A 14301-nucleotide genomic window follows, 5' to 3' on the forward strand; every position below is an offset into this window, starting at 1 on the left:
ATAAAATCTGCTCCTAACAGTGCAACACTTTCATGTTTTTTCTAAATCCAGAAATTACATCTTGACATTCTGGTTCTTTAGTTTTTTTTTCCATTGACCCCCCACAATGAGGTCAGATAAAATGCAGTACAACAAATAATGTTCCTTTTGGTATTTGGGGGCTTTATGAGCAACACTTTTATCAGTTTTGTCTTCTGTAACAAAGTCCTTTTTATCACAAGTTCTCCTATATGATCAGATAGAGTCCTCAGTCAGCTACCATAATTGAATTATCTGGYCTTTGCCGGAAAATGAAGTCACTCAATCGCCAGAATCTGTAGCGTCCAAATATGTGGACATTGGTGTTTCTCATGCCTTGCAATTGTTTTTCTTGAACCGCCATCCTAGCAGATATCTGATGCTCCACATGATGTTCCCCTCTCAGTTACATCTTCAAGTACTGCTCCTGGGTCCACTTCCAAATCATCTTGGTCAGGTTATTCAGCACAGCTGATCTTTCTGCAAAGCAAGTACCAGTCTGTTAAATAAAATCTTGCTAAAACAGGGAAGAACTGGGTTCCTGTAACTTTGCAACTTGAGACTCGGTCTTTCCAAATGGAATAACATAAATCACTTCACTTGTGCAGACTGGTTATTGTTGATGTCCAGGTTTTGGTTCATGCAGCACCTCCAGGAGGTAGACTGCATGTTCTTCCAGGGCCGTATGCCATTTGCAGATTAGTGTCCCACATCGAAACATAACCCATCAAGCCAAACTTGCAGAGTGCTTTTTCAGATTCTAATTATATCCTTGCGGTTCTCRAACTTCCCGTAATCTCTGACAACGTGTACACCTGCTGGAATAATTTGGACACGGTTGTTCCTCAGTCTGTAAGCATTTGTTTGGCTATTCTTGTACCAAAATAAGAGCTGCAGAAGACAGCTGGAGTTGTCAGGCCTTAAAGAACTGGAAGTGGAAAGCTTCRGTTTAGCAGTGGCGGAGCCAGGGGGTGGCCAGGGGTGGCCATGACCACCACAGAKAAATCTTTGGCCACCCAATTGGCCACCCTGCAGTACAGACCCCTTCAACAGTGAAACGACCTTTTGGGGTGTAATAATCCTCCTGAACAGTTGGTGGCAGTGTTTAACAGTTTGAAACATCACTGAAGAAGTGCAATGAKAAGGATGTGATGGTTTTCTTTAAACACAGAACATATGCTTATGTAATCTGACTTATGGTGTCAACTTTTTTTAAAACTACAGAAACCAAACCATAAATGTTAAATCAAAACAAGTGWCAACAACAACTTCACAAAAAGCACAACTAGAAAATGTCCATACATTGTTATCACTAGACTCCCCCAGTATCTTTCTCAGCTCACCCAGGCTCTCTAAAATTAACTTTCAACAAGAACATTTATTTTATTTTATTTTTCAGTTAAAATATAGCAGAATGCAGGAAATGGCATCTATTTCATTCAAAATTTTCTGGAAGAGGACACCCCACCAGTGTGTCCCCCCACTTTTAAAATGGTTCATTAGGTAGTCACTCCCTGTTTAAGGACATAAGAAAATGAACAAAGCACAAAGATCCTCAAGAAACTTTCAAGGAAAAAATTGCTTTCCTGGCCACCCCTGTGTGAGTAGTGGTCCCAGTCTGGCCACCCCTGAGAAAAATGGCTGGCTCCGCCACTGTCATATAGAGTGGTACTGATTTTTACATGACTTCCTCTATTGTGACTTTTATTTGATCTTTCAAAAGATGTCACTGACGAGCAAAAACGGTAAAAAGATATGAAAAAGCATGCTGATGTTCTTCAAAAAAAAAGTTAATCACTTCTAAAAAGCATGTCAGTTGCTGGTGTTCAAATTTTTTTTTTTTTTTTTGCTTTTTTTTTTTGGGGAATTTTGACGAGTCCAACTCTGAACACAGCCACCAATGACCCCCATGACCTGGAGAGGAATAGCCGGTATGGATGGATCTCCTGCCTCATTTAAGCAGATACCAGAACAAATGAAGCTTTAAACAGTTCAGTTTACAGTTTCCTTATAAGTCAAACGCTGAACTAAGAACATTTATAGTTTCACTCAAACTTTTTTTGCCTCATCTTTCATATGAACACCAAAAACAGCTGTTCTTTTCCCCTAAAATATATCAAAGCTGTTTGAGTTAACAAAATGTGAATCAATTCACAAGATTTTAGCCATATTAAAGTGTTTATAATGTAATATAAAGATAAACATATTCATTTCTTGGCCACCTACAGAACCTTTAAATGATCTGATGTACCCTGGAGTGTAACGCTTCTTTATTTCCTCAGGCAGCTACTAATCAATGTGATGTGGAGCACCTGTGCTGGGTCAGGATAACCAAGGTACATTCAATAAATACATTATAAAAAACACTGTCTGTGCACATGTGCTCCTTCTTTTAATTGCAAATCAAAGCTCCGGGTGCCAGTTAAAGTGCAAAGGTGCTCAGATACAGTGCTGTACAGGTAAATACAATTTATATTTTCTATAATGAAAACCTCTTTTGAAAAGATTGACCACTTTTGTCTGTCTGTAATGGAGGCTGAAGCTATGGCCTCCTAACTCAAACAGGAAATGAGTGGAAAACAGCTTAAATAGTTCTTAGTACATAAATCAAGCTCTTCTTCTTTGAAGCTTTTTAAAATTTAAAATAGGATGTCTGGTTGAATTAAGTGCAGCACGTCACTGAACGTAAGGTGTGCGTGTTTGATATGTAATCCCGGCAAACAGTTAATTGTTTTGATTGCTGTTCTCAGATTTTAACTTTAATTCGCCACTTGATTCTCTAACTCAAAAGTTAACTGGGAAAAAAAAGCTTCAAATACTCTGATTAGTTTGAATACGGAACAAAAAGGAGAGGGGGAAGTTACTGAACGAGGTAAACTATTGCTTTTTAGAAATTCAAAGTGAAATTTGGACTGCCGGGGTATTGTGGTGACATTTTGCAAAATTGAAATTATTCAGCCTTAACTGACTTTTTTTTTCCCCTGTTGGAGCTGTTGATTATCTAAGAGGAGTTGAGTAATTGTCAGTAATTGATATCTTCAGAGAGACTGTTTTCTAGGTCTAGCCTTTTTTTTTTACTTTTTCTTTTTCCTCTTAAGGTTACTATTGATCTTCTCATCACGGTGCATTTCCCAATATTCTGAACAAGTTTTCCTGTGATCCAAGGAATGTTGGACCATAAAATGAAATGAGACAAATCACTAAAACTACACAATAAATTGCTTAGCAGCATTGCTTGCAGTGAGAGGAGAAGAAAAGAACTGTGTGCATTTGTAGATGCATGTTTTTTTTCTCCTCTCCCTCTTTTTTTTCTTTGGGAGGGTGTGTGTGGAGTGAATGTGTGCTCACTCACCCAAAAACAAAACTAAAAAACAGAGTTCATTGTATTCTGATGCTACCTGAGATTGTGTGAATACTTTGAGTTCCCTATTTAAATCAGACTCTGATGGTGGAATTTGTATTGTGTGTGTGTGCTTGTTTAGGGGTGCAGTTGTATTTAATTGGGACTGATTAGATTTATTTTAATGAAAAAAATTTGGTCCTCACTTTGAGACATGATAAAAAATCTGTTTTGGGGATAAAACAGGATTTTAAAGTCCTGATTGTGATCAGGTTTCTGTTTGGCTAAAAATGGAACCCTTAAGAGGTGATTTAGTCTTTTCTAGAATTTTAAATAAAAAAAATTTGGTTATCAAACAAACAAGCAGGAAAAGGATCACAATTTAATTGATGTAATAGCAGATTTTAAACTCAGCAACATTTCTATCTTTAATTCCTGTCTTGATTATTTTAGTATTTTGGGAGATAAACTGATGTTCTGGATTTAAGACTCTTAATTGGAATAAATTTGTATATACTGTAACTGCAAGTCTTGGGAAGATGTCTTGAGGGGAATTAAAATGTGAAAAATGTGATTGCCCCCCCCACCCCCACCCCGTTTCAAACATGAACCTGTGATTTAAGATGCTCTTCTTCCTTTACCCACATCCCAAAGCAAATCAACAATAAAGCAAACACACGAGCAGTCATCAGTCAAATATTTGTCCGGTGCACAAGTGTGGCAGTCCTGTTTGCGCTGCCAAAGTTTCGGTTAATCGCAGATCGCTGTGAAACACGGTTCAAACGAACTGCGTCACCTCAGCTGTGACTTGTGTGTTTATTTTCAAGAGGGGGGGCATTTCCACGATCTGTCAGGGGTCATACGATCCATAAATGAACGGTGGGCTCGACAGCCACACCATGAAGGACCGGTCCCTGATTGGCTCGATGCTGGCAGGAATAAACACTCTCAGGGTATATAATGCTGTAAAAGTGTGACAGTTCCAGGAAACAAGAAGTCTCTCTTAGGAGAAAAAAAAAAAACTCCTAACAATACGTTTTGACTTCAAAGAACCAGAGCTGAGGATGAGGGCGCAGATCCAAAAAGTTCCTCAGATCGTTGAGCTGCTGAAGAAGAAGACTGTGGGGCTGCAGCACTTCAAGCCAACATCCTCTGTGTGCGTCCTGGAGCAAAAGGATGCTGTGGAGGCTGCGCGCTGCCCTCACGCCGCCTCTAGGGCGCACAGTTTGGACACGATGCCGGGACCCACCAACTGGCCCCTGGTTGGCAGTCTGATCCAGCTCCTGTGCAAAGGAGGACTCAGGAGACAGCACGAAGCGCTGGTAAGGCGTTATTTAAAATCGTTTTACGCATTTATTTGTGAGCAGAAAGGTTAATGTCATCACGGGTCTAAGTTATTTTTTTATTTTTTTTTTTATTTTTAATTTTATGATTAATGACGTTTTCTTCATTTTTCAGATTGACTATCATAAAAAATTCGGCAAAATTTTCCGCCTGAAGCTGGGTTCCTTTGAGTCGGTGCACATTGGCGCTCCCTGCTTACTGGAGGCGCTCTACAGGAAGGAGGGCAGTTGCCCTCAGAGGCTGGAGATCAAACCCTGGAAAGCTTACAGGGACATGAGGAACGAGGCGTACGGACTCCTCATCCTGTAAGTAGGCTTTCTGTCCCTCCTCGGACTAATTAGGACGCAGCTCGGAGCGCAAAACTGAAATGTTCGGTGCTAAAATGTGGATTTAACGCTGATTGCAGGGAGGGGAAAGACTGGCAGAGAGTCAGGAGCGCGTTTCAACAAAAACTTATGAAGCCAACAGAAGTGGTGAAACTCGATGGAAAAATAAATCAGGTGAGTCTGAGACGTGGTCAGAACCTGTTTTATTCATTTCTAGTGTTTTTTTTTGCCCCGAGCAGCGACTGACTCTTTTCTGTCTGTGAAAACAGGTCCTGGTGGACATGGTGGACAGAATTGGAAAAATAAATGTCGATGGGAAGATTGAAGACTTGTACTTTGAGCTGAACAAGTGGTCGTTTGAAAGTGAGCGCAGCCATCTTTTCGTTCCCTTTTTTACATAATTTTAATTTCTAATTGTGGTTAAATCATTGTTTGGTCAAAGCAAATGGAAAATTGAATTTTGAACAAATCCTCCTTTTTAAAMTTTTGATTTAGTCTAAAACTGACATTTTATGTGCCTTGATATAAAATTAGAAAACTGCAGCATGGGAAAAACGTGATTCTTACCCTCTGAAATGACTAAAAAATATTAGTTTCCAATTATTGTGTCAAATTATTTTTTACCTAAAAGTAAAAAAAAATCAACTTGACTGCAAAAGTCATATTAAAGTTTAGTTGAAACTTCATTTTCAAAATCTTTGCCCCTTTTTTGTCTTGCAGCCATTTGTCTCGTGTTGTATGGCAAGAGATTTGGTCTTCTGAAGGAGAAAGTCAACGAGGAAGCCATGAACTTCATCACCGCTGTGAAAACGGTGAGTATTTTTCAGAAACAATGTGTAGTTCTAATAATAGCTGTAATGATCTGTGCTCATTATATTCTGGGAAGTCACAGTTCATCAGGTTTACATCAGGCAGCTGAAGCAGAAAAATACTTGAGATTTTTTGACGCAACCAAAGAGTGGAGACTTGCAGTGAGAGTGACAATAATCCTTTGTTTTTATTCTTTGCTTTCTGTAGATGATGAGCACGTTTGGTATGATGATGGTCACACCAGTGGAGCTCCACAAGAGCTTCAACACCAAAACGTGGCAGAACCACACTGCAGCATGGGATCGCATTTTCAGCACAGGTACAAAACACAAACAACAAAAAAATACGCTTTTCTTGTGCTTTGTGACGTAAATGAGTTCACAGCCCAAAACTCTCATTCCACAAAGCCTCCGGTACTCTGTTCTGCTCCTCCTCTCTTCTGTGACGCACAAAGTAGTTTGAGGTCACATCCAGTCAGATGATAGGAAAATAAGAGCGTGGGTGGGGAGTTCGATTTGAACCGGCTGCCTTCTTGTTTTGTGGACTTGGCACTCGGGATAAACAACGGGTTGTAGAGTTGTAGTAAACCGCCTGACCCGGGGTGGAGAAATATGCCAACAATTTCTACTCCCAGAAGTTTAAGGGACAAAAGTATTGAGGAACGATGCTGAATACAATTGCTCATAAAGATGCAGATATAGACATCTGTCCTTTCTTTTCTCTCTTTTTTGACAACTTTTTTATTAGACGCATACATTGAGTAACAATTTGGGCCAAAACTTATATTTCATAAATTATGCGGCCTGTTTGTGCAAAGTGACTGAGATCAGACAAGTGGTTGGAACATAATTTTATCACTGTTTTGCAGTCTGCTGAATAGAATAATCTATAAAAGGCAAGATCATTTGGGCTAAAATTGAAACTTACAAATTCCAAAGTATTTTAATGGTTTCCAGTGATGTGAACCCAAGAAAAGCATCCCATGGCCACAATAATTATCCATAATTTGCCTTTAGTGTGACAATTTCAGTCAGCCTGATGACACTTAACAGAGCTCCTGTAGTAAAAATGTCATTCTGTATCTCTCCATTCACTGTCCCAAAAAGGAGGAACAATGATTGTACTTTTTTGATCGACAAAGGTTCAACATGTTAGCTACTATTGCCTGTGTAGACACAGATATGCAAATCTGTCTGTTCACACATTGACTGCTTTGTCCTCCCTCAGCCAAAGTCTACATCGACAAGAAGCTGAAGAGGAATGCCACCAGGGATCCTGATGATTTAATCGGAGAAATCCTGCAGCAAAGCTCGCTCTCCAAAAAGGAGCTATATGCAGCAATCACCGAGCTGCAGATTGGAGGTGTTGAGACGGTGAGTAATAGTTTGTACCGATGCAATCATTGCTAACGTTGCTCAAAATAGTCTAATTCTAAGGTTATATGTTGTCCATTTAAAACATGAACTGGTTTGGAACAAGTGCCCAATCATTCCCCTGTTTTTCAGCTCTAAACCTGCTCGAGGGGCCACTATCCTGCACGTTCTAGAGGTTTCTCTGCTCCAGCACACCCGATTCAGTGATTCAAATGCTGCAGAAGCCTGTTGCATCACCCATTAATTTAAATCAGGTGTGTTGGAGCAGAGAAACCAAAACATGCAGGTTAGTGGTTCTGCTCTGCAACAAAAAGTTTACTTGACAAACGCTTTTCCCTTCTGTCAGTCCAAATCCCAGCCCATTGTTCATCAGTTGCACAGTTTCCATTTTATATTTGTGAACATGGAGTGTTTTCCCCTTTTTAAGAAATCAGAGGGAAAAAAAACAAGAACAGCTGTTTCTGTTGCTGTACTTCAAAATAAATGTGGTGTGGATGAAGCCATAGAGCCAATGAGGAAGCCCAGACATTCCTCAGCTCCTTTCGGGACCCCACTGAGGAATGTACTTGTAGTAGCTGCCTCACTGACGTCTTCACTCTGCCTCCCTGCTTATGTTTTCTCTCTCTTTCCCCTCCTTACTCTGTGTACAGACGGCCAACAGCATGCTGTGGGTTATTTTCAACCTGTCTCGCAACCCCGCTGCTCAGACGAAGCTGCTGCAGGAAATACGAGAGGTGGTGCCTTCCGGCCAGGACCCCTGTGGAGAGCACCTGAAGAACATGCCCTACCTCAAGGCCTGCCTCAAGGAGTCCATGAGGTACAGCACAACTCTTAGGAAAAGTTATGAACAAGGGTGACATTACCAAACAGTCTAAATGCACAGAAGATCTCAGCAGAAAAAAATGTAGATCATACATCTCATGTGCTCCCCTTTTTAGCATTGTGTAAAAGACATAACTATAATTATGAAAAAAAATTTATCAACATGCTGTTCATATCAGTTTAAAAGTTGTTGTAGATATCCTTAAGATGCATACGTCTCAGATGATTTAAACTTGTGATTCCCACCAGCTCATACACATGCCTGCCTGAAAAAAGCTCCAGACAGAATGTTCACGCAACAAATTTCCCATAGTTTGAGTGTAAAATTCACCATGTGGTCCAGTTTAATTCACTGTCTCCATTCTTTCATGACTTCCTGTGCGGTCACGAGAGCTGCGTGTTATTTAAAGTGAGCTCCACAATCACAGGGACTGTAACTGACCTCTGACTGGAGATTATCTCGCCTCACGTTGCACAGTGGAAGTCTGGCTCCTGTAAAACAGCTTAGACATCTTTGTAACGCTGTAAGTTGTTTTCTCATGTTTTTATGTTTTTGTGATTTCATGCAGGTTGTCTCCGTCGGTTCCATTCACCAGCAGAACTCTGGACAAAGACACTGTGTTGGGAGATTATACCATTCCCAAAGGGGTAAGTGGCTTATTTCTTAAAACGCCTGACATTTGGAGATTACTTTCTTGGGTAAATTTGTATTTGACTGTCTGAAACGTGCCTTAAGGTCATGCTCAAACACTGCGCATAGCCTGAATGTGGCGACACTATTTGCATGAGCCAGTCCAGTAAAGAGCTTTATGGACTTTAGACTTATATACTATATAAGTTTTTTTTATTTTACCTAACACACAGACAATACTGATTCTAAAACAAACAAATATCCATTTGTTTCATTTACAGACAGTTTTGATGATCAACACCCACGCCCTGGGGTCCAGTGAGGAGTATTTTGACGATGGAAAGCAGTTCAAACCTGAGCGCTGGCTGCGGGAGAACAGCACCATCAATCCCTTCGCCCATGTTCCCTTTGGCATCGGGAAGAGGATGTGCATTGGCCGACGGCTGGCCGAGCTGCAGCTGCAGCTTGCCATGTGCTGGGTACGAGCTCCATCAATCACATAAACCCAGGAGGGTCAGTTTATTCAGGCTTCCTAGCCTCAGGTGAAACTCATTTTGTTTTTGTTTTTTTTTTTCTTTTTTGCAGTTGGTGAGAGACTATGAAATTGTGGAAACTGACAGCAAACCACTTGATGTGATTCATTCTGGGCTTTTGGTTCCCAAAAGAGAGCTGCCAGTAGCTTTCATCAGAAGATGAGGTAAGAAGATAGATTTGTTTGTTGTTCTCTGCATCTATCTGCTAAAAAAAATCCATGTTTAATATGGATGGCTCGATGGTAAATACGAGGAATCTCGGATTAGCCAGTTAGCTTAGCCATGCTAAAAGAGTGGATGTTATTGGTAAATATTGTTTTTTTTAAGTTATTAAATTAAATTGAGAAAAAAAATGAAGGTAGTCTTCAGTTCTAAAACTTGAAGCCAGTGAGGTGGTGCCTTAATGTGCAATACCTCTACTCACCACTAGATGGGGTTAAAACATCCTGGCTCCATTTTGGCCATGTAGTTCAAATATAGTAGCTTAAGGCTTCAAAAGGTCAACTTTCAAAACCTTTTCTTTTTTTTGTTTCTGCATTTTAATTCATTGTTAGAACATGAGATGTATTCAAAGGCTTTAAAATTTGTCTTTTTCCTTTTCTTTCTCTTGAAGGCTTTATGATGAACACTTGTGGACGTAGAGACAGAAATAACACATCTGTTGCCAAGGTCCAGACTGTCCAGTGACTCCCTGAACTGCTGCTCTGTACATAAAGACTGAAATAATAATAATTGTGCCGTAAATACCTCAAACTTATTTAAAACTATGTATACCTGTTAATGACTGAACAAAAGCCCAGTTAGGTACAAAGTGAATGTTGTACCAAGGCAGCTGTTTTAAAATCTTTGTCATGTATATTTGAATGTTGATTACTTTTATATTTTTGTTTATTACCTTGTGTAAATAATGTTTAGCATAATGTATCTGAATTTTTTTCATTGTATAAAGTTTTAATATAACTGTATTGTTTAAATGTACATTGTATTGTGACGATAAATATTTTATCCACTTAAATAAATTAATAAATTCATTAAACTGTACTGTCTGTCTTCAGTTGTTTGTTTGYACTTTTAAGCTTGGGGAGTTTGCTGAAATAAAGCAGTCATTCTATTCTAGAAGAGTACAAATACTTGTATAAGACTATAATTGTCAACCAACTGGAAAGAAAATGGCTTTCTTAAAAGAGTTACTTCAAATTAACAAGGCATCCAGAATATTTTTTTCAAACATTATCAAATTTGAACAAAGTAACCTAAAAACATTACTGTTGGGGAAAAAATGGTGGAAACAAGTCTTTAATTACTGAACTGATGCAAAATAAAATGTGCAGAGTAAATAAAACAGTAAAAGCAGTATAATGCATTTTAACCCCAAAATATCCCAAACGGTTTCATAAAAGCTAATTATTTAATAAAATAGCTGAAAGCACAACTCCATTAATGGTAGAACTAAAGTTATACCCTTTAAATAACCTATATTGATAACAGGGAGGAATAGAACTGAACACATTTGTGACTTAAATGAGTTTTCCAGGAAKTGAACCACTAAACCATCTGTTTAAAAATTTAAAAACATTTAAGCCAAGAAAATGTTTAATTTGGCTTTCTGAGCTTGTGAAATAACTTTAGAGTGACCACTAGTATCACCTTTAACCTTTAAACTCTAGTGTTGACCACATAGTAAAGCAAGACAAAAACAAGATGTTTATTTTTTCAAGCCAGAAGTAAATTAATTTAATCCTGTCTCAACCCTCATAACGCCCGGTCATATAGGTTCAGTCTAATTAAACGCACCTAATCCTGAAATCATACAAACACATTGCACAAAATAGTCTGCTGTGTGTACTTCAGAATTACAGGTGTCTGTGGGTTAAGAAAGTGAGCTGTTTGTTCAGGGGATTAAACATCACGGTTATTAGGTCGGAAAAGTACAACTAAATGACATAAAAATGAAAGAGAAAAAAATAGGAACAAAGGGTGAACAAGAATGTAGATAAGCCTTGGATTTCAAAGGTTAAGCACTCAAATAATGTTAAGAATATAAAAAAGAAGTACCTTCAATTGAAGCAGAGCCACCTCACCAACATGTGAGGAACAAGACCACAAAGTCCTGAAGGAGGAAAATTACATTTATTTAAATCACTGGGTTTATTTAWAAAGAACATGGTATATACTGTATTTAACTTGTGTTTTATGATATACTGTATTATTGTTTAAATCAAGATAAGAAAAATGAACATACCCAGCAACCTATTTAGCTTTTAATTTGTTTAAACTTGAAGGTTGTTGTTAAACCAGTGTTTATCTTGTGAGAATTGTGAAAGAACCTACATATAAAACTAAATAAATATTGGTAAGATTCAAAGAGTTTGCATTAAAGCTTAAATTTTTGGTTCTCTGTCTTGTTTCTGCTTCCATTACACACCCGCATTCATTTACAAATCATTAAAGCTGCTCCTTTTCATCTTTTTTTTTTCTTTTAATAATTGTGATTTTATTCCTACCAGATTTCCAGAGTGGCTTCATTTAAATAAGGTTTCAAACAAACAAAACATCTTCAATGTTTCATACATTTAAATAAACTGGCAAATAAATGAAGCCATTACATCAAAAGTGAAATGGTCGAGGTTAATTTTAGTGCCGTCACTGCTGTAATTTACCACCYGATCCCTCTTTAGTTCTGACCTAATAAAAGGTTATCTTCATATGACAGTTCTGCAATTTTTTAATAGATATTTAGAAATTTGCCTGGAGACAATATTATACAAGTTCACACTTTTTTCAACAGAACAGAGCAGGCTCACTTGACTGTGATGTTCTCACACATGACATTGAGGTTGAACAATAGTCAAGTTCAACGGGTCTCAAAGCGATCAACGACTGATAGAAGATATAAAAAAATATTTACAACATGAATGTGTATTGATGATAAAAGGTTATTATGTTTACTGATATGCAACCTTAAATCAGGAAAAAAATGAATGGTGCAAAAAATACAAATCAGTCATGTCTCACCTATTTTTGGTCTTTTAGGTCATTGCAAAGAGCAAGAAGACAGGGGTTTTTGAGTTGCTTTTGATAAACTAGACCCACTTCCGTCCTGCAAAAAACTTGAGTCATCACTTTTTTGGTGTATGTTAAAGGCCTGATACATAAATATGCATCTAAGGAAATACAACACAGTTGATAAGAGAATTTTCACTTTTTTCCTGAGTGTTTTTATTTTAGCAACTYATGAATGAAAGCTGGAGCAACACCTCTGAAGTGTCAGAGATTACAGGTGCCTGGCTTCAGCTTTTGGCCTCTGGCTTCTTTTTGCAAAGAAATTCCTATAGAGTCCTCAATCCTTTACTCTTGTTATGCAGTGTTTGAACTTTTCTTTGAACATTGTTTTGATTTTTTATTGTTTTTCTCATTTTGTCCAGTTTTGCTCAAAAACACTTTTTTTTTTTGCTGATGTTGGTTCTGTATCATATTATGATTATATTCACCTTTTATTGAAAGATGCTTGTTCATTTTATCCTTACTGTCCATTCTAAGTGAATCTTGCATGGTCCCCSTGTGCACATGTGGATTTTCTCTGCCAGACCGAAAACATGCATGAGGATGAGTGGGTGTCTCGTTTGTGGTTGTGTGGTGGACTTGCTACCTGTCCAGCATGTACCRCACTTCTCACACAGTTGGAGGTAAGCATCAGCTCCCTGTGACCCAGAAAACTGCAGCAGTCCAATGTGTTCCTGGGGGGAGTGGAGCTTGACCTTYTAGAGGAATTTTACTACCTCGGGGTCACACTGGACTCAACACTTTCATTTAAAAACACTTATCAAACCACTACAAACACAAATTCAATCAATAAAACTTTAAGCAAATCAAATCATCAGTGATAATAAATTCTGCTAAAATGTTCCTCTACTCCGTATGTTGCGGGTGTTTCHGAGAAACTGAGACGTTTATTTTCTAAARATGATGTCCCAGTYGCTTTCAAACCCCAAAACACATTACGGCAAAGGCTGGTTCACCCCAAAGATCTGGTGCCCCMGCACAAACAGAGCAATGTTGTATATGCTGTTAAGTGCCAGGAGGACTGCGACCAGTTATACATCGGGGAAACAAAGCAACCACTGTTCAAAAGAATGTCCCAACACAGACGAGCTACATCTAATGGCCAGAACTCTGCAGTTTTCACTCATTTACAGGCCAGCGGTCACTCTTTCAGAGATGAGGATGTTCTCATTCTTGATAGAGAGGAACYTTGGTTTGAGAGAGGAGTAAAAGAAGCCATTTTTGTGAAGAAAGACCATCCATCTTTAAACAGGGGTGGAGGCCTCCATTTTCAGTTGTCCCCCTCCTACAGCACTGCTATTGCCAGTATCACTCCACCCCCTGTTAACAATAGGTGTTAATTAGGTGTCAACGATAGCCATGTGATGTGAGTATCAGTCACATGGAGGCAGGYCTTAAAAGCCTGAATTTTGCCTGAAACTCTCWGWCTGAAGAAGTCTCTTGGAGYAGAGACYAAACGTTTCATTAGAGAAGAACCCYTCCAGAAGACCTATACAAATTTTTTTTCTTTTTGTTTCTACTCAATGATATTTTCACACCGACAACTGCATCACAACCTGGTCACTCACTGGAGACACAACTTTAAAACCAATAGAAATGTTATTCAAAAAAATCTTTACAAATCTTTGATCAAAAGCCTGTCTTTAATTTACAAAGTTCTCAATGGATCAACCTCACCTCCACTTTCTATATACTGTACATTAAACCYAGGACTGACAGAAGTTTTAACAGAGCCTCCTCCAGAGGAGATCTAGAGATCCCATACAGGAAAAATTACCATTGGACAAATTGTTCTGTCAGTCAGAGATCACATTTGGAACAATCTCCCAACAAACATAAGGAAATGTCCCAGTTATTGCACACTTGAAAAGCACACTAAACAGTATTTTAAAAGTTCCAAGTCATGTACTCACTTTGAATATTTTCATTGTTGTAATATAATTTGTCTGAACATCTTTGTTTTGCTTGATTTTGTATCTTGTGCTGTTTTGTTTTCCTGAACACCTCATGTTGTTTTGTCTTCCTGCCCCAGGACAACATA

At 38.5% G+C, this 14301-nt stretch overlaps 1 protein-coding gene across 1 annotated transcript; it reads left to right on the forward strand.

Moving 5' to 3' along the window:
* The first annotated feature begins 2378 nt into the window (after positions 1-2378).
* Positions 2379-10238, forward strand: cyp24a1 (cytochrome P450, family 24, subfamily A, polypeptide 1). Its single transcript, XM_014030105.1, has 13 exons — positions 2379-2477; positions 4409-4680; positions 4817-5007; positions 5109-5202; positions 5298-5391; positions 5749-5840; positions 6046-6157; positions 7066-7211; positions 7862-8028; positions 8603-8681; positions 8946-9143; positions 9250-9361; positions 9811-10238. The coding sequence occupies exons 2-12, from the start codon at positions 4423-4425 to the stop codon at positions 9358-9360; spliced, it is 1542 nt and encodes a 513-aa protein (XP_013885559.1). The 5' UTR covers positions 2379-2477; positions 4409-4422; the 3' UTR covers position 9361; positions 9811-10238.
* The last annotated feature ends 4063 nt before the right edge of the window (positions 10239-14301 follow it).

The sequence above is a fragment of the Austrofundulus limnaeus genome, unplaced genomic scaffold (genome assembly GCF_001266775.1).
Source record: "Austrofundulus limnaeus strain Quisiro unplaced genomic scaffold, Austrofundulus_limnaeus-1.0 Scaffold999, whole genome shotgun sequence".
In the NCBI taxonomy this organism is placed as follows: domain Eukaryota; kingdom Metazoa; phylum Chordata; class Actinopteri; order Cyprinodontiformes; family Rivulidae; genus Austrofundulus; species Austrofundulus limnaeus.

Excerpts from the sequence above, each read along its gene's own strand:
- cyp24a1 (XM_014030105.1), top strand. The coding sequence starts at position 4,423 with ATGAGGGCGCAGATCCAAAAAGTTCCTCAGATCGTTGAGCTGCTGAAG. Across the intron at positions 5,841-6,045 it reads TCATCACCGCTGTGAAAACG|ATGATGAGCACGTTTGGTAT; the intron begins GTGAGTATTTTT and ends TGCTTTCTGTAG. Across the intron at positions 7,212-7,861 it reads AGATTGGAGGTGTTGAGACG|ACGGCCAACAGCATGCTGTG; the intron begins GTGAGTAATAGT and ends CTCTGTGTACAG.